This window comes from Amphiprion ocellaris, chromosome 15 (assembly GCF_022539595.1).
Source record: "Amphiprion ocellaris isolate individual 3 ecotype Okinawa chromosome 15, ASM2253959v1, whole genome shotgun sequence".
NCBI classification, from domain to species: Eukaryota; Metazoa; Chordata; class Actinopteri; family Pomacentridae; genus Amphiprion; species Amphiprion ocellaris.
The window spans coordinates 29,781,296-29,804,462 of record NC_072780.1 but is presented as its reverse complement, the minus strand read 5'-3'; the positions used below and the strand labels follow the sequence as shown (position 1 = coordinate 29,804,462).

Here is a 23,167-nt window from a genome sequence, read left to right as displayed (position 1 = left end):
TGTTTAACAAGCTGTAATCGGACAGTTTTACCACTGAAACCATAAAAGCATCAGATGGAATCAAAGGCAGACCAGCTGATGCAGATTTTAGAGTTTATCAGAGGGGAGGATGGTTTGTCACAGCAGGTGAGCTTGAAACCAGCAGAGCCTTTTTCATTTATTTCATGTTTTACATCAATATTTCAGAAAATTATCCAGATTATATATGGGATTATTTTGCACTCTAGTGCAAGATATAAAGAGGATTCATCTGAATATTGATTATGGTCATGATATCTGTTCACTTCATCGATTACATTGATTTAATTTATTAAAACTGTCCGTATTTATATATGTTACAAAGCTGGAAGAAATGGTGGCTCTAAATACTATAGATATTGTACTATTTATTATTAAAGGATCTATCTATCTATCTATCTATCTATCTATCTATCTATCTATCTATCTATCTATCTATCTATCTATCTATCTATCTATCTATCTATCTATCTATCTATCTATCTATCTATCTATCTATCTATCTATCTATCTATCTATCTATCCTTCTAAAAACTAGATATATTTCACTTTACATATTAACTCTACAAAGATGTTTCACCATGCTTGATGTATCTTCAACAACTTGCTCCTCTGTATACTCTTTCTGAGCCATGCTGCATTTATTTTATTGATCTGACTGATAAAGTATACTTTATTGATAAAACTATGCTCTGGGTAAACACAGCCTGCAGTTCAGCCGAATAGTTTGGAATTTTGTCATGTGTGATTTTCTTAATTTTATTTTTTACAGAATCTAAATAGTGCAAATGGTTTATTTTTGGCATTTTTTTGTAGCTTAAACAAGTTTTTTTTGAAGAAATATATTTTTAAATTTAAATTTGGTTAATTTTCCCAGTGGAACCGCATGTCACACAAGTAGTTCAGGAACTCTTGTAAGGTTGAAAATCTGTCTTTTTATAGATACTGACTCAAATAATACAAATACTGCGCTTTTGGCAATTGTTTCTTTCTTTCTTTTGTAAAACTTTCTTGTTTCAGACCTGCTCTGGCAGAAATAAGGGTTAAAACTAAGCAAAGCATAAAATGTTGACATTTACAATAACGTTATCTTCCAAATAATGACTGGTAATAATCATTTTTTGATTTGACACATGACTTCAGTGACTATTATTTTTATTAAATTGTTGTTTTTGTGGAGCTATTTTGCATCACTTCACCAAATTCTGTTTTGGTCTTTCTCATTGTCTTCATGTTCAGTTTTTCGTATGGGAAGTTTAGGACAATTTTGCATAAAAATCTTTAAACTGCTGACAACAACAAATGGATTATAAGTATTCTGGATGGATTTTTTTTTTATTCACAGCAGTATTTTTCCTTTCAAACAAACATGTAGAAGTAGAAGTTAAAGATGAGACTATGTCCTGAATCTTCTGTGTCATCTGGAGCTGTCAGATAATAAAACAGAGACCTTTTCCAGACTGAATGTAAATGTTGACGTCAGGGTCCTGCCCTGACAGCCTGATAATTACAGCTATTTCAGGAGGTCAGGTCAAGTGGCTCAGTGAAAGCCCACAGGATGGGATGGCGAGGGAGGGAGGGTCCTAATTGAGGGGTGTCCATGGTAACGTGAACAGCTGGGGTTAAAATGAAGGGCCGGTTACCGTGGTTATCCACCGGGGTCCTCTGTATTTGTGTACACTCTTCACATTCTTTTCCCCTGCCCCTTTCAATCCCTCACTTTTTGTCTTTCTCCCTCTGCCTCGTCTTTTCCCATCCACTGACCTCATCGTCCGACTGTTTTTCTTCTCCATCTCCGTCGCTCTCTCACGGCCCTTCAGATGTCTCACAAACACAACCTCCTCCTGGCCTTTTCTACCAGATCTCATTCCTCCTGCTCTGAGAGAATCCCTAAAATGTGACTGGAACAATGTTGTGCTGTTTTTAAAGCCGCAGCTGCAGCATTTAAATACTGAGGAAAGTTCAGGGTTTTTGCTCTGATGATTATCAATCATCTGCAGTTCAAAAGACAGTTACATTTTGCTTTGATGTCACAACAAATTCTACGTATTCAAATTAATGGTTGATTCATATGGCTTTAAAAGAGCCAATACAGATGAAAATTCTTGGTAATCAATAATTAGAAAGGAAAAAGTATAATGTAAGGTGGGAAACTTGTAGCTCCATAACTAAACATAAAAAAGAGCCTCTAATAAATCAGCTCAAATAAAAGAATTTGTAAAAGAAAAAACATATACCTGTCCAGATACACATTTTTAAATTTCATAATAAATTTGCCACAAAACTAAAATCTTGGTGACAAAATTTAGAAAACACAGACTCCAACATTGTTTAAAATTGTTTACTAAAATAGAACTTTTCAACATTTATCCATATTATTCATAAAGTGTAACAATTCAAGTGACTACAGATCGAGTTAAATATAAAATAACACCTCTGATAATTAGAAAAACGCTGAGCATTGGGTAGGATCATTGGCCAGATTGATAATCAATCAACAAATCTAGGCTGGAGACGTTTCTGTTTGGCTCTTCCTTTTATTGAACCAAATTTTTTGAATTTTTGCACTGCAACTGTCACTTTCCTCTTTCAAAAGTCAAAGCAGACTTTATTGTCAATACCTGTACATGTGCAGTACATATGGACATATTAAAATTCACGATGTACAAAAAAGAAAAATAAAATACAGTGCAATTAGTACAGGTGTCCAAAATTGTATCTTTAGAAGCATATTGTTTTTTATTCCCTATTTGACTTTTTTAATTGTGTTAAAAGGTCTTTTTTTTATATTTCTTTATGGTCCTTTTACACTTTGCATTTATGTTTTATGTAAAACACTTTGAATTGCGTTGTTGTTGAAATGTGCTGTACAAATAAACTTGCCTCAGCTTGCATTGATAAACACCATTTAATGGGCTGATAATGTCCGTGTTTGGTGCTTCCTGTGTGTGGACAGATCATCTTTATTGGTGTGAACAGTCAGCACACAAAAGGAAACTTCTGAACCAAAACAATCCTTATGATCGGTGTGCTTGTGTTGTTTTTTGAAGAATAAGTAGATATTATGCCTAAAGAGAGAAGTGTTTGGAGGCAGGACTGGCTGGAGCTGACACACTACATTTTAAGATCTGCTTGTTCTTCTCATCTAAATTTATTCCTGTAACTGTTCTTTTAGTCATATGACAGCTTGAGTTGAGATGTTTGCGTGTAGCCTCCTTGAATGTACAGCTTCATGGCTCATTTGGTGCATGATGGATGCGACATGCTGGAACTGTATTTGATTTGTGTGCAGTAAAAACACACTGATCCTGAATGGAAGCAGGAAACCGACATGACCTCTGCAGCCTGTAAAGCATCAGCTGGCTGGTCGGGATGAAGGCCAAAGATCAGGGTTGTGTTCATGAGTCACTGAGCTAATTTTACCTAACAATTTGTAGATCAACATTACAAGTCATCACCCTTAAATAGCCGAGTGTGTTTGGACAAATCCTTCATGAAACTGAGAGCAGGAGAAAGCAGAGCTGCCACCCTGGACGGTCCAGAGAAGCCCTGCAAGGATGGATGGTGGGAAATGAGGGAGGGGACGGAAGAAAGAGCGATAGATTTATGACCTTGTGGGAAAAGAGAAGCTTCATCCAAACACTTTAGGTTTTAGGGCCTTAGTTAATCACAGGTTAATGAGCAGGAATCAGAAGGGCACTGAGGACCAGAGAAAGGGGCCGAGACAAAAAGAGAATAGGAGACGAATGAGCGGGAAGAGGAAGAAGAAAAATTACACTTCAATTGAGATAAATTGGAGACGAGCAAGTGGATAAAGGGAGTGAAAGTGAAGGGAAAAGAGAGACTGGGAGGGTTTACAGCAGCAGAGTGCGATAAGGACAAGATTTAGGTCCAACAGGAACAGAAAGACGAGATAAACAGGAGAAAGAATGAAAACAGGTGAAAGTGAAACAATAAAAACATTTGAGGAAACATTAGAGCTGATATCACAGTGTGTTAAAAAGAAAATATGCAGAAAGACAACAGAAGTGAAACTAAACCAAATGTTCCAGTGTGGCCCTAAAGTAAAAGTCTAGTTTTTATTAGAAAATTAGTTCACTTCCAGGAATTAAAAATGTTGTTTCTGTGAGAACATTGTTTGATTTCTGTATCAGTATGATAAGAAAAGTGTAACGTCTTGCTAGCAGCCCTAAGAGGCCTTAATAAAATGTGCTTCAGAGAGCAGTGATAAGTTTTTTTTCTCTTTATCTAAACTGACAGTCTAGGTTTTATATTAATCATCTGAACTCCAACATGTAAAGCAAGTTATTTTTTTATTTTAAATTGCCAAAATCACAATTTTTTTTTATCAAGAAACTGTAAAAATGGGAAAAATTATGAGATTTTAAACATTCAAATGGTCCTGAAACTAATCATGCGTGACTTTTTGTTTTATCAGGAAAAACAAAAAAGTCTGATCCTAAAAATTGGGATATTTTATCATAACTGCTTTACATGTCTCTTATAGCAGTGTTCAAGCAAGACAGTTTTCTATAGACTGGTCATCGTGCACATAACAAATAGCAATCTCTTGTTTTTATTTTTAAAAAATGTCCTAAATGAATAAAATGAATTTTTTTTTGCTAAATATGTATTTACTTTTTCTTCTGTCTCAGCATCGAGTCTCTCCTTCTTTTCAAAGACGTTCTCTAGAGACATTTGTCCTTTATTAACTTTGGCAGATGTTCGATTGACGGCTTCTGAAAACAAGCACAGACGGAAGTGAAAGGAAGACCATCTAGTCATTTTTCAAAATAAAACACCCTGCAGACTCCAACGGAAATAAAATTAAAAAATTAACTTTTATTAACTTAAACTTTTTTATTGTTTCTTTCTGATGTTGGGGACAAATGTCTTATAGAAAATTTGCCAAAAATAAACCGTTTGCTAAAAAGTGTTTGAGCAGAAAAAATCATTAGATTTTCAACTTTTCAAGGGTCCTTGAACTACTCATATATCACGTGTTGTTCCATTTCAAAAATGTATTAAATTTAAACCTAAAATCATGTTATCTCATCAGAATCACTTTATTGTCACACTTGAACTTGTTTTAAAGCATGTATTCAGGTTGTTTTCTCCTGACTAGATCCTTGCTTGTGTTGGATCTACTTTCAGATGTACGACGCATTTGATAAAAGCGTCTGCTCAATGAAATTGTAGAACTGGAGAATTTTACATGTTTCTTTTAAAGATATGCCAAAAATAAACATTTTACACCAGATTCTGTTGATAAACTAAAGTTACGTGACAAAAATTTTGTTCTTTTTAGGCTGAACTGCACTTGGAAAAATATTTTGCATGTTAATTCCAGATTTTAATTAAATAATCAAAGAAATTAAACTTTTATTACTGTTTTTATGATTTATGCTTTATGACAATATAACCGTGACATTTCTGAGTTCTCTTTTCCACTAGTTATGGTTGTGCTGTTTCCACAGAGTCGCAGGATTTTATATTACAGTGAAAAATGAGCCCGAAGTGAGAGAAAATGTGACAGGAGCAGTTTAGTCACTACTTTTTAGTCAGCTGCTGTATATTATGCTGATGCGTCTTTCCATTAGAAGCCAGATTTCAGACATTAGAAGCTAAAATGATCTATTTTCTGTGTGTCATTGTGTCCCAGAGGCAGTGAGCGGAGATGTTACTGCTGCAGTCTTTGTTCTTTTTTTTTTTTTTTTTTTTTTTTTTAGTATTCAGGGTGAGGAAGAGGACAGGGGTAATTGGGCTTTGTTTTCTGAAAACAAGAGCTCTGGCTCAGTTTTTGTGGCCGTGCGTGTACGTTTGTGTATTTCTGGATGCGTAGGCCCTCAAACCTTTACTGTTTTCTCAGCCAAATAATTGAATTTTGCGATGCAGGAATTCAGAGTTGCTCTCTTGACATTTTCAGACTCAGCAGTCAGGCTTGTGACCCAGTTTGACTCTTAATGTTTAACTGTTTTGGCCTTAAGAGTCCTCTCATTTGTTTCTCATGGCTTCACGCTTCTGCTCAGAAAACTCCCCTCTATGCATTTCCTGAAACATTTGACTATAAAACAGCTTTTGGGAAATGTTATAACATTATTGTTGACAGGGGAAAATGACTAAAATGACTGGCAGCTGGTTTTTACACCGTGTTTTAAATGTCGACAGAGTGGAGCCTTTTCAGATAAATGTTGTCAGTATGAGCTGCCTGTTAACAGCCTTAGCTGGGAAACATGATGTCTGTCACCACACTGTGATAATATCACATTTTTATAACAGTTTTTAACTAATTACAGATATTTTACACATTTTTCCTGTTGCATTAAATTACAGATATCTAGCAAAATCAAAGGAAAAAAGTATTAATTTAAATGTAAAAGTAAATATATAATGTCTTCATTGAAATTCTGTAATTTTAAAAATGACAATTTGTTGTTTTACCTTAAAATTATACTACATTTCCAGCATTTAAATCTTTAAAAATAATATTTTCACAAACAATTACCCCTTTTGAATGAAAAAATGTGTATGTTAAGGTAAATGATGGTAAATATTTTTTTTAACTCTTATTTGTCCAGTTTTGTCCTATTGTCTAATAATATCACAGAAAGAATTAACTGTGCATAATGTCCAAATCAAAAATAAGCATTTCTTAAATTGGTAATTTATTATTTCACAATGTGTAGCCTTTAAATTACACAATTTTACTGTATTTAAATCTGCCAAAAAATTAAAAAATATCAGAAATCATAAAAACATTATTTCCAAATGTTAATCTATAATTTTCTTTAAAAAATACAGATAATAGCTTGCATATTCACAGAAAAAATGAATCATTTATACTACACATTGACTGTACAGATTTGCGGTTATTTTGAGAGTTTTATACAGTTTTGAATGATACAGTACTTGCCAAATTTTCAATATCTTTTATACAGATTTTTTTAATTTTATTTTCTGTTTTATTTTTATTCATTTATTACTTTTTTTTTCTTTACGGTGCAAGTGGGTCGATTTCCCTCTTGTCATCACTTTTACTGTCGTCTCCAGATCACTTCCTCTCCTGAGTTTTGTATTTATTTGCCTTGATTTGTCTTTAATTGTTCTTATTTCTGTGTCCTCCAGTCAGCTTCTGTTAATCCATCATCTTTAGTCTTTTACTCTGAGCCACACTGGTCCTCTGTACTGTTATATCCTCCTTTAATCTCCTAATGGTGTCTCAGTGTGTCTCTCTGTCTGTCTGTCTCTCCGTTGACTCCTGCCTCTGTTCGAGTCTCCTCTGTGGAACCAGTGCAACGATCCACTTAGTTTCTTCTGTCAAAACAGAACTTAGTTAGCTGTCAGCAGCAGCAGCAGCAGCAGCAGCAGCACTGGGAGCTTTGGATGTCTTCATCACACATTAGGAGATCTCAGTAGGTAACAGAGTGGACAGTGCTTCCTGACAAACTGAATTTTTGGCCATTAATTGTCCACATGCTTTAGAACTCACTGAATAAGAAACTACAAGACAACATGACAGATTTATAACATTCAAACCACCTTTTGGATGTTGTTTGGATCCACCTTGTGTAGCCAGAGCAGCTTTGACCCATCAGGATTTGTAAATTGGACTTCTGGTGGTGTCCTGTGGTGTTTGGCACTGGGTATTTTGGGTCCTGTTGGTTTCAGAGTGGGGCGTCCATGGATCAGACTTCTTCCGATGCTTCCCGCAGATGCTTGATCGGATTGGGATGTGTGGAGTTTGGAGGCTTGGTCAACACTTTGGGCTCTTGGTTGTGTTTTTTGAGCCATTTCTGAGCAGGTTTTGTGGTGTGGTGGTGCATGTTGTCCTGCTGGGAGAGGAGTACGCTTAGTCTACAGCAATAGCAGTGTTTCTGTATTGTATTTTTCTCTGCATAGATAGATAGATGGCTAGATAGATAGAGGCTTCATTAATCCTGGGTGTAATTGAAGATGTGTTTCAGGGGAGATGGAAACACCTTTTTTACCAAAGTTCTGGCATAACATTTAACTCACATAACTGATCAGCTGTTTCTGCTTTTTTTGTTGTAAAACATGCATAAAACATGGCTGATACCAGCTGGCATGAAATAATAATTACAACTTTCCCGACTGAAAGCAACTTCTGAAGAGTTTTTGCCATTTTTCTCTCAAAAATGGCCAAAGTTTTTTCAGTTTTCTGCTTTTTCTTTGAGTCGACTGTTTTGTTCTCATCTTCTTCTGCTCTGTTTATTACAGCCAGATGCATTGTACCCTACAGTGTCACTTTCTGCCAACACTACAAAGTCTAGTTTTTTCATTCCAGAACAGCTAATGGAAAGTAGCCAGATCCATCTTGTCTTTTTTTGAGTTTTAGCGACATTTGGGAAGTTTACTTCAGATTTAGGCATGGTTATATGAGTTGTACGTGTCAGAGTAACATGATTTTTAATGTCAAAACTCACAGTTTCCAAACAGAACAAGGTGATCAATATCATGTCAGTGGTTTTAATGTTGTGCATGATTGTTGTGTCATATACATATTTAAGACCTGCTCCATGCTGTTTACACCTGATATCAACTTTACCTGTTCGTCTGCTATCTGAACAAACGTCACAATCACTGAAAATCACAACAGTAGTCATACATGATTTACGTAACACTTAGAACCAAGAACATGTCTGAATAAAGGCTGTTAGATAATCCTAAAGGCACACAGAGTGACATTTACTCTGCAAACGACCTGTCATGTCTCAGTGAAGCCATAAAGCATATTTACAAAACAGACATCTGAATACAAGGGCATTTCTTTACAGCACAGATGACTGAAAGCACCTTACTATTAGCCTGCAGAGTTTCATTGCAAACCTCGTCCTCTAACATCTTCAGATAAATAGCTTTGTAGTTAAATATTGGCTTTCTGTTCTCGAAAACAAGCCTTTCTATTACCTATAAGCATCTGTGTAACCTTTAAAGTAGAGGTGAACGACATGGGGGAAAATATCCAACTGCAATTTTCAAGATGGATATTTTGATAGGATTTCCAGGATTATTTTATAAAGTGAAGCTTCAGTTAAATATTAGATTTAAAACATGTGATGTAGGGCTGGGCGATATGGCCTAAAAAAAAAATCTCCGATTTTTTTTTCACAACAAATCCCGATTCACGATTTTTCCGAATTTTTTTTTTTTTTTTTACCCCCTACCTAATCTCTGCATGCCGGTGTCCAGTCTACTTTATGCAAATGAGCTGCAGCCCTCTCCGGGTAAACACACCGGATCACAGCTGGAAATGCGCAGCATGTTGGCATGCTGGTCCAGTTGCAGTGTGTTTACCTGGAGAGGGCTGCAGCTCATTTGCATAAAGTAGACTGACTTCTACTTTATGGAAATTGCATGCGGCATGCGGAGATTCCACACATCGTGAAACTGTCCTCAAACTTCTAAACTAGGCGTCGGTCGCATCTAGTGGACACGCGCCTTTAGAGGTGCACTGCTCGCCGCCATGTTGTTTGTGTATCAAGCGCGCGGGGGAGGGGGGCGCTCACTCTGAACTACGGGAGCCCAGCAGGCAGGCGCTGGTGGCTGATGTTGATGAGAAAATCGATTTTCATAAAAACAAATCGACATTAAGTACAAACTCGAATTAATCGATAAAATCGATTTATCGCCCAGCCCTAATGTGATGTGAATATTACCACGAGACACCGTTCATAGTGTGACTGTCACACATGACATGAATTTGTAAATCATTTTCAATTTGATTTCATGTGCAGGTTCCCGTTTGCGGTTTGTGTTGCTTCAAATTTGCAATGTGCAGTCCTACTTTGCAGTTTGATAGGCTTGAAGTTATTGATGTTATGTCTGCAGTACAGTTAAGTGGACTGTCTGTAGAACCCGATCAGCTCCAGTGATTGTCATATTCTTTTGGCCGCTGTGCGATTAGCCATGCCTGAAGAACTTAACAATATGAGGTTGATTGCTCTTGTCTGTCTGACCCAGCAATGCCACATCCATTTGTCTCGGTAGAGGAAATCTCTGTATGTGTGTTTATACATCTTTCACTGTTGTACTGAGCTACATTCTGGGTTTCCAAAGATTAATTTCTGTGATTTTCTATGTGGGAATTTATTTGAATATTTCTCCCACGTCATCTCCCTTTTGTAGGTCTTAAAGTACTTAAAGTACCAGTGAGTTGATGCAGAGTTAACAGGCTGAAAGCTTACTGTTTTTGGATCCAAGCTTGAAACTAAACTTTGTTTTCAGCTGAATAAGATGTTAAAAAATCGATGCTGCAGCAGTTGAGCAGAGTGGAGTCCTGTTGCTCTGTAACTGGACCCAGTTTGCCCCCTAACTGCAGAGTCTAATACTGCAGTGAAGCAATGAGCCTCTGGGGTCGACTCAAAGTTTGGATGCATTTCAAAGTGGCTCCAACTTTCCCTGCAGATGATACATCAGCTATTTGTCACTGCAGTGCAAACAGAGTTACAGCTTCATCGCTCATTGTGTGGTTTTGGGGCTGATACGACACAATCAGGTGCCTGTACTAAGCGATTTTATCAGAACAAGCTTCCTCTCATCTGCATCCACCTTGTTCCACACATAACCAGCTCTACGTCTGAACCCTCCTGGTCCTTCAGTCTGGAAGGTCAGCTCTCTGGCCGCCGGCTCGGTTTCCAGACAGGAAGCGTTTCTGCTGCATTTCGCCGGTGCAGATGTCGGAGGTCATGCAGCTGCCGGGGAACAGTGTGGGAGGCTGGCAGTCAGTCAGTTGTCATGTTTCAGGGTCACAAAACATGCAGCTGTGTGATGACAGGAGTCTCAGAGTGGCTGTTTTATTCATATTTAAGAGCAACAGCTCACAGTCGCTCTTTATCTCACTGCCTGATTCAGTTCAGATAACTGGAATATCCTTTCATAGTGGCAGAAAGCAATGACTGTTAAAGCGTAACACTGATTAGGATAGACATTTGGCCTTATTTTATATGATATTATACCTATTATTGGATGTACTAGATGTGAAAATAAATATACTAAAATAAAACAAACAAAAACCACTAAACAATGTGCATAGAAAATACAAAGAAAACAAAGCTTGTTCATACTCGATCCCATGTATCCTTTGGTTTGTTCAGTTTATCATGTATATTTTTGTAGAATTGTACATTTAGTTCAAAATTAGTCATGAAATCTCCATAATAATTATTAATACTGTAGGGTCTTTGCCTTGTATTGTCAATTCTCTCAATAAACCCACCGTACACTTGAAAGAAGTAATTTACCGTTTTTTTCACTTTTAAGTTCTATACTTAATCCAGATTTTTGTTTTTACACAACAGGGTTACAGCAACTTCAACCTCTATCAAGATTTTTAAGATCTGCAAAAATTGTCCCTGTTTTGTTAAATTACACTGAAAAATTAAAATAGGTATTTATTTACCCGATAAACCCATTTCTTTTACACTTGACACTAAAATTACACTTTATATACATTATGTTTTCTGTATTTGAATTAGTAAAAAATCTACTTATTTTATAATATGCATTTTTATATGCATATTACATGTATTTACATTATTTGAAAGAAAAATGCTGCATATTAAGAGTTGAAAAATGTAAATAATTATTTATCTGTTATTTAACTGTTTTAGATTTTCTGTTTTGTTCAGTTGCAGATATCTGGTACAATCACAGAAAAAAATATATAAATTTTTCATGAAAAAAGAATAACAAAAAGCCCACCCAACAACAAAGCAAAACTGTAAATAATGTCCACAACAAAAATTTGTATTTTTTACAAATAGTAGTTTTTTTTTGTTTTTTTTTTGCAGTCAGCTAAAAAGTTTAATTACTTAACAGATATTGGCTGTTAATTTTACAGTTTTGTTTTTCTTTTTTCCTTGCTACCAGATTTTCACTGTTTCATAGTTTAGGCCGAGCTTTGTAATCAATTAAAATGACGGACCTCACCCTTATCGTACGTTATAGTAAGGTTAAATAGTATTTTATCAAACTTTTGTACTGCTCAAATCCCTAATATGTAAGTTACTCATGCAAATTTGCATCATAAATAACACTGTAGGGACTTTACCCCAATATTTAAACTTGTTCACTTGATTTGTAATGCCAATTCTTCCTCTTTTTTGCACAGTTTCTATTCTTAACACAATACTGCCACAGTTTAGAGTCTCTCTTTTGAGTGTAGCGCTGGTTATTACGAGATAATTGCAGAAACAGAAACTGGTATTAAATTTCTAGGCGTTCAAATTCAATCTGGTAAATGGGCCCCAGTCAGACGGACTGAAGGGAGCAGTAGACGAGGAGATGGAGAGCTGTAAAATTTATCCTGACGATGTGGACATGAAAGTCCAAGGTTAGAGAATACATCACCGTGACGTGACTGTCCTTTTCCTCTTCCCGCTGCTCATCCTTCCCTCTGCCCTTCAGAAACACATTTTTATCCTGTTTCCTCCTGCAGCTGGCATCAGGCCTCACACAGCTGGGATGCTAAGTAACGACGTGTTAAATAGCACCAATACAAGACCTTAGCAATCAATTAACTCAACATTGACCAACATTAGTCTTGTAAAAACTGTAGTGCCTCCTAATATTGCTGCTTCGTTAATCCTTTAAAGTGACGGGATTTTGTCATTTAGACATGGTTCACTTTTATATTCACGTTCCTCATGGCTTCAGAGAAACCCACCGCTTTGACAGTGAGGACTACTGTATAATATTTGTGATATACATAAACTGCCATGTAGAAATTCTAAACTGTAGCTGCTCTGTGTGACATTTTGCGTATTTGATATGAAGAAAACGTGTCATTTACTGTTAGATCCTGATCTATCCTGTGTCCATGTCTGGGATGATTTATAATTATAAGTAATTAATGCTGAAAAAGTGCTGATAAATACACACAACACTCATATATTGATCCCGTTGATGTTTGATGCTGCAGATATTTAATAAGCTCAGAGGAAAGACTCCTACAAACATGTGGAAGAAACAAGCTAAACTTCAGCTCCTGTTAGTTGAAGCCTTGCACTCATTGTAGGTGAGTCTCCGGAACATGATCTTACCTGTTTTATCTGCAGTGAATTAGTATTTTATGGACATTTTAGTTTGTAATAGATGGTAAAATTGTAGAGCTAAGTGAGTGAGAAAGATGTGTCGTGATTTTTGCATTCAAACTGGGTCTTTTGGTGCTGAAATCTAGAAAAATTGTCCCTCAAATCACTTCATGCAACTCAAATTATGTAGCTTGTGCGTTTCTGTCTGTCAGTGTGACTACATGCAGTTCAGACGTGTGTTTAATGTGATACGGAAATGTCACTGGGTCCAGCTTTTAAAGAAAACTAAACAACACTCATTCAGGCTTGAAGCAAACGCATCCAGATGCTCTCAGATAAAATAAAGAAGTGCATGTTTGAAAGGCGCTAAAGATGAAGCAATCTGAGTTATAAGGAGGAAAATATCACAGGAACAAATTAAGTTGTGGTTTTATGATTGCTCACTGTAACCACTTCTGCAGCGAGTGTGAACGTTCCTCTTTTATGTGGTCCGTCTGCAGTTTATTTCCATATGCAGATACAGTTTATGGCTCTGCTGCATGCAGCTCTGTGTGTGAGCGGAGACATTTGTTTGGTACAGTGTTATCTTCATGTGGAGGCACAAAGAGGCGATTGTGTGCACAAAAGTCCATGATATGTATTTCTGGAAGGTGTGTGTGTGCTGGTGTGTGTGTGTGTGTGTGCGTCAGGGTGACCTATGTAAAGGATGCTGACTGGGAGAATTGAGCTGAACTGGGGGAGGGAGAGACAGAAAGACAAAACACACTGATGTTAAATACACAACAGGGATGGATGCAAACTAATAGCAGCATCATAAAAACTACACTGTAAAAACATATCTGTAAAAAAAAATCTGGCAGCAAAGGTTCCAGAAAAAATGCATTAATAACAGGAATGCTGCTGCTGACGGTGAAAAAAGCAAATATCTGTGAAAAGTTGTATTTTTTAAAAGCAGATTTATATACTAATGTACGTATTAAGAATTTGCGCTCTCCATAAATGAAATAAAATACTACACTTCCTGACAATGACACATCAGGTTGAGAGTCTGGTACTTCTATTTATCACAAGCTTAACCTGCACAGTTAAATCCTGTTCTGTAAAAAACAAAAAAACTTCTGTACTGTCCAACAACTGTAAAATGGTGAAAATAATGGCAAATGTCTGATTTAAATACAGTAAAACAGTGAAATTTCACAGTTACATATCATACAAGAATTACATACCATTTGTAAAAATACATAGTTGTTTATTTTTAATGTTGTTTACAGTATTGACCAGTTTTTACAGTCGACATGCTGAAGCAAATATCTAACATAAGGTTTTCTTAGCTAATTTAAATGCAGTAAAACTGTGAAACTTTATTGCAACACATTGTAATAGGATAGATTCCTGATTATAAAAATAGAGATTTTTATTGTTGTTTATTGTTATTGACAGTTTTTCAGTCCTTAATGTGCTTTTTTCCATTTTTATTTTCAAATATAATAAAATAGTTGTATTTTTTGCTAATTTACATACAGTTAAAGCATTGTGTGATTTTATGGCCAAATGTTGTGAGAGAAGACATTACCATTTGTAAAATTCCGGATTTGTAATGTACACATTATTTACATTTTTGCCTGTTTTCTTACATGAAAGTTTATGTCCTGTAATTTAACAAAACATAGAAACTCTGTAAAATCTTAAATTGTCCTGACTCCTGACAGGACATTTAGAACAAGGTGAGAGGGATCTTCATGATTTCACAGCTGATACTGTCATTGTATGGAAGCAGCAGATTGATGATATTATGGTAACACAGTGAGAGCAGAGACAGTAGTGAGTCTGTACACATCAGTGACAAAAGCTTGTGTGTGTTTGTGTGTGTGTGTGTGTGTGTGTGTGTGTGTGTGTGTGTGTGTGTGTGTGTGTGTGTGTGTGTGTGTGAGATTTCTCTCTGATATGTGAATGAAAAGGGTCATTGACTGTCCAACACAGCGGACACAACACAGAGTCTTACAACAACACTGTAGTTTCTCTGCCGTCTTGTCCCTCCCTGCTTCCCACACTTCTCCTTCTTCATCCCTCTATCATCCTTCTTCTCTTTCCTCCCCGTTGTGTCGAGTTCATGCTGTAGTCTGACATCATCCTCCGGCTTTGTTACATCCTTGAACCTCCCAGATGCAGCGTTTTCAGCGTGATGTCGACTCCTGACCTCTGAGCCCTCAGAGCTCACACATATACAGCAGCAGCAGACTTTATTTCATGTGTGACTATGACAGGAACAAAATATAAAGATTAAGTTAATTTTACATGGGCTTGATTGGTGTTTTGAGTAAGTCAAAATGGAGATTAATAACAGAAATGCAGTGCAGGTTGATTGTATAGTTTGTGTGGAGATGACAGGTGAAAGTGTGAGCTCAGGGGAGGAGTTTTTTTGCATACAGTGGTGACAAAACACATGATACAGGCATGAAATCCAAATATAACTGTAATTCATTGTCACTTTAAACTTAATGGGGCCATTCCATTTAAGATCAGCAGTTTTTTGGAACAATTTCTGCTTCACCGTCTCTGATTTGCCTGAAATTTTTATGGTGTAAAATATGTATATTTTTAAAGATATTTCTAAAAAATATTAGACTTAGTTAAGTGAAATTTGAGATTATGTTTGAATGACAACATCTCTGGACTTATTAAAGATAAAAGCCTGAAATTTTCACCTTTATTTCTCATCATGTCATTGATTTAGAATCTGCAATATTAGACTAGTAGATCGAACAATCCATGATTGAGTGAGCTTTTATGGAAAGTCCCATCTTTGAGCTCACATTAGCGAAAAAATGGATAAAACTAGGGATATTTTCAGAACCATGCATCACTGCATGTCACAACAATACGAAACAAAACAGTTACAGCACTTATAATATACTTGGCCATGATATACTTTTCATAACTTACTGAGCAGGTATGATAAGTTGTAGCGCAAAAACACAAGTACTGGTAGATAGTCTAGTCCAAGTAGAACTGAGTTTTAGTTGATCAATATTACAGATTCTGAATCAATGTGATGATGAGAAATTACAATGAAAATTTCAGCCTTTTGTCTTTAATAGTTCCTGAGATATTGTCATTTAAACACCCTTGAATTTCACTGAGAAAAAAAAAACTGCTGAAAGTGGGTCGGTAAGAATTTGATATATCAAGCAAAAATTTTACAAATATAATTTTAAATATCCAGTTTATGATGGAAAAATTCCAAGCAAATCAGAGCTGGTCGAGCAAAAAATCCCTGATGATTTGAGGTGGAATAACCCATCACTAAACAGTGAAGGATCCTTTAAAAAAAAAAAAAAAGGCAAAGGTGTTACAACCGCAGTAGAGACTGTCAGAGTAAATAAACTACTGGAGAAATGATGTCACTGGCGTCAGAGATGCTGGTTTTAGGTGCTAAATGTAACACTTGTCACATGTGTTGTCAGTGGTTTGAGTGTTATGTAGTCCAGCCCAACACACATGTTGGTCTCTTCTGCCCCACAGTGGTGGCTAAACACTTTTTTTTTTTTTTTTTTTTACCACGACAGATATGTGGTTGTTAAGTTTCCTCTGAAGTCTCTTCTCACTTTTCACTGTTATTTGTCCGTTTTTTTGCTCAATCACTGCTAGCAAAGAGATTTTTATTTCTATTTTTACGATTTTCATAACTTTATTTCCTCTTTCTGTTCTTACACAGTGCACATACAGATCCTTTATGTGTGTATAAGACAGAAAGGACTCTGGGTAATGTAGTTTTGTTCTGTTCTGCAAAATGATTCTTCCTCCGGGAGGTTTGCAAAATGAAAATCTTTGTGAAAAAAGTAAGAAAGACAAAATCTGCAACATATTTGTTCATGTTTTCTGTACGTTCCCAACATTTATGTCTTCAGTGTTGATTGGCTGTTACTTGTGACGAATAACCAATCAGTTTAGAGCTGAACAATGAATCAATTTCAAATCCAAATCACAGTTTTCTACAGTGCATTTAGCAAATTTCAAAGGCTGTAATTAAAGATATGTGTTATGTAGCACTATGGGTTTAAACTCTTGTGTATCTTTTGATTTTATGTCATGTTGTAATGCTAACTAATCAGTTAAACTATTAAATTGTTGCCAACTTATTGATAATTGATTAATTTAGTTGGGTATGTTTTAAAGAAAAAAAGTCAAAATTTCATGATTCAAGCTTAATAAGAGAATAAATGTGAATATTTTCTCTTTTTTTAATCCTCTATGTGATGTCCAGTCCTTAGTTGTGAACAAATCAAGACATTTGAGGACATTATCTTGAATTTTAGGAAACAGTTTCATCTATTTTTTTCCCATAATTTTGGACATTTTTTCAACCAAATTACTAATTCTTGGATTGATTAAGTAATCAACAGATCAGTCAGCAGGGAAATTAGTGAATAAATGAGCCTGAGTGGACAAACAGCTGGCCTAAGGATCTCCATTACCTCATGTTGTCTGGCTATTGTAATGATGAGGAAATGACTAATAGGAAAGAATCTCATTCCTGCCTTCTGGCCATAAAGCTGCATGATTACTTTGTTATCATACTGTTCTTTTACTCTGATGTAAAATATGCAAAATGACAAATTAATATATCAGGGCTCAAACAGCAGCACTTGAATTGAATTGAAATGAGCAGTCACTAAAGTTTTTCACCTGATAGCTATGTGGTGTCGTCAGCTGTGTTGTGGTTGTGTACTGTTTGTTCTGGAGGTTGCTAGGACTAAAACCTCAGTGGCTTTTCAGAGCCGACATGATAACTTGAGCACACACGCACACACACACACGCACACACACAATTCTCTGCAAGGTGATAGTAACTGTAGGACCCCCCTGCCTTCAGTCTGCAGCCTGAATCATGCTGAATCACGCTGTGGTGACTCTGTCTTTTACATGCACACACTCTGTGATCACCTTGGTTTAATCTCCACGTCTGTCCTTTTGAACACGCCGTCACAGTCAGCAGACATCATTCAAAGATAGCTGTTAATAAATATCACAGACGGGATGCATTGCTCACTCATAGCAACAGAGGTAAACACACTCACACATCAACCACAAGCTGCTGCCAACATGTGCAGCCACTGAATGGACATTTAGAGCATCTATAAAAAGTATTCAACCCCCACTGGAAGTTTTCTTCTACCACTGCTTTTCAACATCGAGTCATAGTCAAAATAATTTGGCTTCTATGACAAGAATTTACAAAAATAACTGACTCTTGTCAAAGTGAAAACAGATTTGAATCAAATAATATCAATTAATTAAAAATCTAAAATGTAAAATAAGTGACTGCATAAGTCTTCACCCCTTCAAGTCAGCGTTTAGATGAACCTTTGGTGTAGTTACAGCATGAAGCCTGTATGGACTGGTCTGAATCAGCCTGAACATCTGGACCCTGCAATTTTGCCCTATTTTTCTTCGCAAAACTGCTCAAACTCTGTGAGGTTATACAGTGATCATAAGGAAACAGTTTTGTTTTTTTTAAAAGTCCAGTGACAAATCCTCAGTTGGATGGAGGTCTGGACTCTGACTTGGCCTCCAGAACATCTCTTGTCTCATTGGAAAACAAACCTTTTCCCAAGTCTCAATTCTCTTCAGACTGCATCAAGTTGTTCTCTAGGATTTCCCTACATTTTGCTGCATTCATGTTACCCAAAACCTTAACAAGCCTTCCAGCACCTGCTACTGAAAAGCATCCCCACATCATGATGTTGCCACCACCATGCTTCACATCATGATGTTGCCACCACCATGCTTCACATCATGATGTTGCCACCACCATGCTTCACATCATGATGCTGCCACCACCATGCTTCACATCATGATGTTGCCACCACCATGCTTCACATCATGATGTTGCCACCACCATGCTTCACATCATGATGTTGCCACCACCATGCTTCACATCATGATGCTGCCACCGCCATGCTTCACATCATGATGTTGCCACCACCATGCTTCACATCATGATGTTGCCACCACCATGCTTCACATCATGATGCTGCCACCACCATGCTTCACATCATGATGTTGCCACCACCATGCTTCACATCATGATGCTGCCACCACCATGCTTCACATCATGATGTTGCCACCACCATGCTTCACATCATGATGGTGCCACCGCCATGCTTCACATCATGATGTTGCCACCACCATGCTTCACATCATGATGCTGCCACCACCATGCTTCACAGTGAAAATGGTGCATTTGTGATGATGTACAGTGATTAGTGTCCGGCTAATCACTGCATTGTCTCATCTAATGGCCAGAAAGTTTAGTTTTAGTCCATTAAGTCCAAAAAACCTTCTTCCAGTTGACTTCAGTGTCCCAGATACCTTCAGTTGAACTGTAGTCCAGATTCAATATGAGCGTTTTCTAACAGTGGCTTTCTCTTTGTCACTCTTCAATTGAGTTGAAGAAAAAGCAGCAGTTACTGAAGCTTATAACTCCTTCAGAGGAGTCATAGGTGTCTTGCTGACCTCTCTCACTAGTCTCTTTCCTGCTTGGTCACTCTTTTTTGAGGACGACCTGTTCTAGGAAGGCTTCCATATTCCTTCCATTTCTTAGTGATTGATGTAACTGGACTTTTTTTTAGTCTTCATGCTTTAGTTCTATCCAGGAGTTCTGATTCACCAGTGACTGGACCTTCCAGATACAGGAGTCTTTATACTACAATCACTGAGACACATTCACTGCACTTACATGATTTCCATTTAAGTAATTGTATGAGTTCCAGCCCCAACTGGTTGCACCTGTGTTGAATTATGTGAGTCACTTTAAAAGGGGGTTAATACTTATGCAGTCACTTCTTTTTGTATTTTATATTTTTAATTGATTTGCATTCCTTTTTCTGCATATTCTTGTCAAAAACAAATTAAATTGACCATGATTCAATGTTAACGACTGTTATAAGCTTTGTATTAGAAGTTGTCGTGATACACTCACATATATGTATATGAATCGACTAGTATAGAAATGAACACCTACAGGAAGAAGAGTGTTGGGGTATCTCCCCTGTGGTTTCCTTCATGCACTGTGAGGCAACAAGCAGACACACATTTCCGTCTATTTGGTCCTCGTTTCTTTTTATTTACCGGTTTTCTAACGGTGCACTGAGCAACGGCTGCAGTCTGGTCGCTTGTTTCAGGGGAAAGGAATTCACTGCTGGAGTGTCAGAGGGCGAGTGAGATTGAGAGAGAGTGAGAACCATAGAGAGAGAGAGAGAGGAGGGAGGCACATGAATGGAGAGAAGGACTCAGAAGCTATTAGCTGCAGGAGTTCAGATGCTGGAGAAAGGAAAGTCCAAACTGAAGAAGTGAAAGCAGAACAAGGATCTTCATGACATTTCAAAGCTTGTGTTAAACTTTGCTTCATGGACGCCACTTGTTTGGGGATTTAACCTGGAAAGCTTCAGTCTGTGGAGCTGCAGTAACTTTATTTTGTTTCATTTGTGGACTTACTTATTGTTTATAGTTCATTTTCGTGAGATTTTGTGGAAGTTTATGAAGCAGAGCAACATTTTTTCATCAGTTACTACGAGGAGATGGATTTTCTATCAGATCCTGCGTTCATAACACCAATCCTGGTGGTGACTCTCCACTTTGTAACTGCAGCTGGGTTTTGGTTTTACCGTCGCCGCCGTCAGACACCCACTTTTCACCAAGGTAAACTGTAACCTCAAATGTTTCTGCCCAGCTGCTGCAGATGGCGAACAGTAATCTAAACAGAACTTCCTCCTCTGTCTTCCTTTAAGTGTTTCAGATATAATTGATGTCTTCTGCATATTAAGGAGGAAAAGATTTGACATTAGCTCCATGTGCTTCCCATTTAGACTCCACCTCCTCTGCTGTGTCACTGTGGTCACCTCACGTTTTCTATTTTAGCTTTCGTGGAATGTAAAGCAGTTCATGGTGTAAAGAGCATAAAGGTGGTCTTGTTTCACCTCCAGTTACAGTGAGACGCTGTTTTTATGCTGCGGGGCTTAACTGTATCTCATCTTCTACTGAATTCATATGATATATCTTCTGTTGCATCATTTTGTCATGTTCAGGTAGTTTATTCTCAAGTTCAGAGTCCCTGAGTGTCTTTGCTGTTTACGTGAGCAGCAACGACTTGTGTTTAGTTCTCTACACTAAACAACGAGACTCTGTGCTGCCGAAAAGCTGCTCAGTTTCGTCATGTGCCTAATTATTCATACTAATGGTCAAACACTCGTCTAGCACTAGAATTTTTGTGGCACTAAACAAATTCCATTTGGATTTTGTAATGTAGAACCTCTAATGCTCATTTTTAAAGCCTGATCCAGATATTCATTATGTAACTAACAGCTAATATTTGTAATCCGAGTGCCTCTAAAATCTGTTGACATGATGTTTATACTGACCTTTATACGTTTGCTCAGTAGCTGCTGGTAATGTATTTATTCCTGGTGTGCGGTTTCCTGTCGGTGGAAAAGCAGTAGAAAAACTGAGTCAGATTCTAAGATAGACAAGGTGTTTGGTTCTGAACTGTGACTAGAATTGTCAGACTGCAGTGACGGGCTGGGATTCACCAGGAGAGAATTATCTGATTTGACCTAACAGCGTGGATCAGTGAAGCTGATCAATACTCAGAGGGCAGTAAATGTTCAGTACACAACTTTATTCCCACCACTGAGACAGGATGAGTGGTATTTTTACACATCTAAGTTTATCTTTTAGGTGCAACGACATCTTTTCTGAGCCTTTTAGTGCTGAATTATACATTATAATCATTAACTTTTTTGTCAGTTCCTATGCATATAAATATTTTTAGCACATTTTGCTAATAACTTTATCTTGTATTTGTGATCCACTTTGTGTGTTTTTTTGAATATTGTTTCTTGTGTGTGCACTCACTTTTTGCATACTAAAAAGGTACTCAAAATAAGGATAAATTAATTTCAGAAACAGTCAACAGAGAGAGCAAGTTGTCTGTAATTTGTTGGAAGATACATTCGGCATGGTGAAAAATCTTTCTAGAGTGTGAAAAACCAGTATTACCAGTGTTGCTAATGCCTGTGGTCACATGGAAAAATCTTGATTCCAACTTAAAGTCATAACATTGTGCCAGAATCAATTTATTCCTTATGTCTTATTTAAGAATTTCCCCAAAACAACCCATGTACTGTAACCAAATTCTATAAAATAAAAAAAATTCTGCACTCCTCGTTGCAATTGACAAGCCTTCAGTGACTCAACTGTAACCAACAGTCACGTAGCAAAAATTCAGGAACTTTTCGGCAAAACTGCAACCAGAGGGAAGACAAGCATGGAAGCAGATTAAAAGTCTAAGTAGTAAAATACCTTTAGTATGTTGAGCACCATTTTTCCACTATTGGTAACACCTATGGACGACATGTTGCATATGTTGATTCAAGGCTTTGTCAAGTTTTGTATCATAAATAAATGTAGCTTTATTTATTCATTTATTTAATTTCTGGCATTTTAACTTTTTCATACTGCACAAAAGACATTTTTAAGTTTTCTCTGTTCTGCTTCCATAAATGTGCAGGACTTTATGCGGTTTAAAATGAGCCCACAGTGGGCAAAAAATATGAGCAATAAACGCCCGACAACTACTTGGAATTTGGAGGGGAAAAATAATTCACATATGTGTATTTCATAATGACTGCACAGCTTTAGAGGATGTGTCTTTGAGTCATTTTGACACCAGGGGTGAGGCACGATTTCAATCAAGCGTCAAACTTGACTTTCATGTTCATTTGCATGTTTGATTTTGTTTCCAGGTTTTGGATGAGCTACTAGTGTGTAACCTAGCTGCGGTGTGTTTGTGTGTGTGTGTGTGCGTGTGTGTGTGGTGATCTTCGCGTGATGCCGTGACCTTATTTGTCCAGAGGTAGACGATGCGTGGCAGGGTGTGTGTGCCGTTATATACAGTATCAACACATTGTGGTTAAAGCTGACTAAACATGTAAATCAAGATGGTTTACACCTTTGAAATTGCCAACCCTTCTGCTAAACAGAGCTCTCTGAGTTTCAAGACTGATGTTGGATAACCAGCTTTCTAACAGTTCAGCATC

General features: G+C 37.0%; 1 protein-coding gene across 12 annotated transcripts in view; it reads left to right on the top strand.

The window, feature by feature from the left end:
- The window catches only part of macf1a (microtubule actin crosslinking factor 1a), a 335,093-nt gene that overhangs the window by 118,455 nt on the left and 193,471 nt on the right, over positions 1-23,167 (top strand). The window contains exon 1 of one of the 12 annotated variants that reach the window (XM_055017582.1): positions 20,636-20,771. The exons of the other annotated variants lie outside the window; for them this stretch is intronic. Coding sequence (XP_054873557.1) covers positions 20,651-20,771 — 121 coding nt within the window. The 5' untranslated portion in view covers positions 20,636-20,650. Of the gene's footprint in view, positions 1-20,635; positions 20,772-23,167 lie in introns of those variants that run through there. 12 annotated transcript variants of the gene reach the window in all.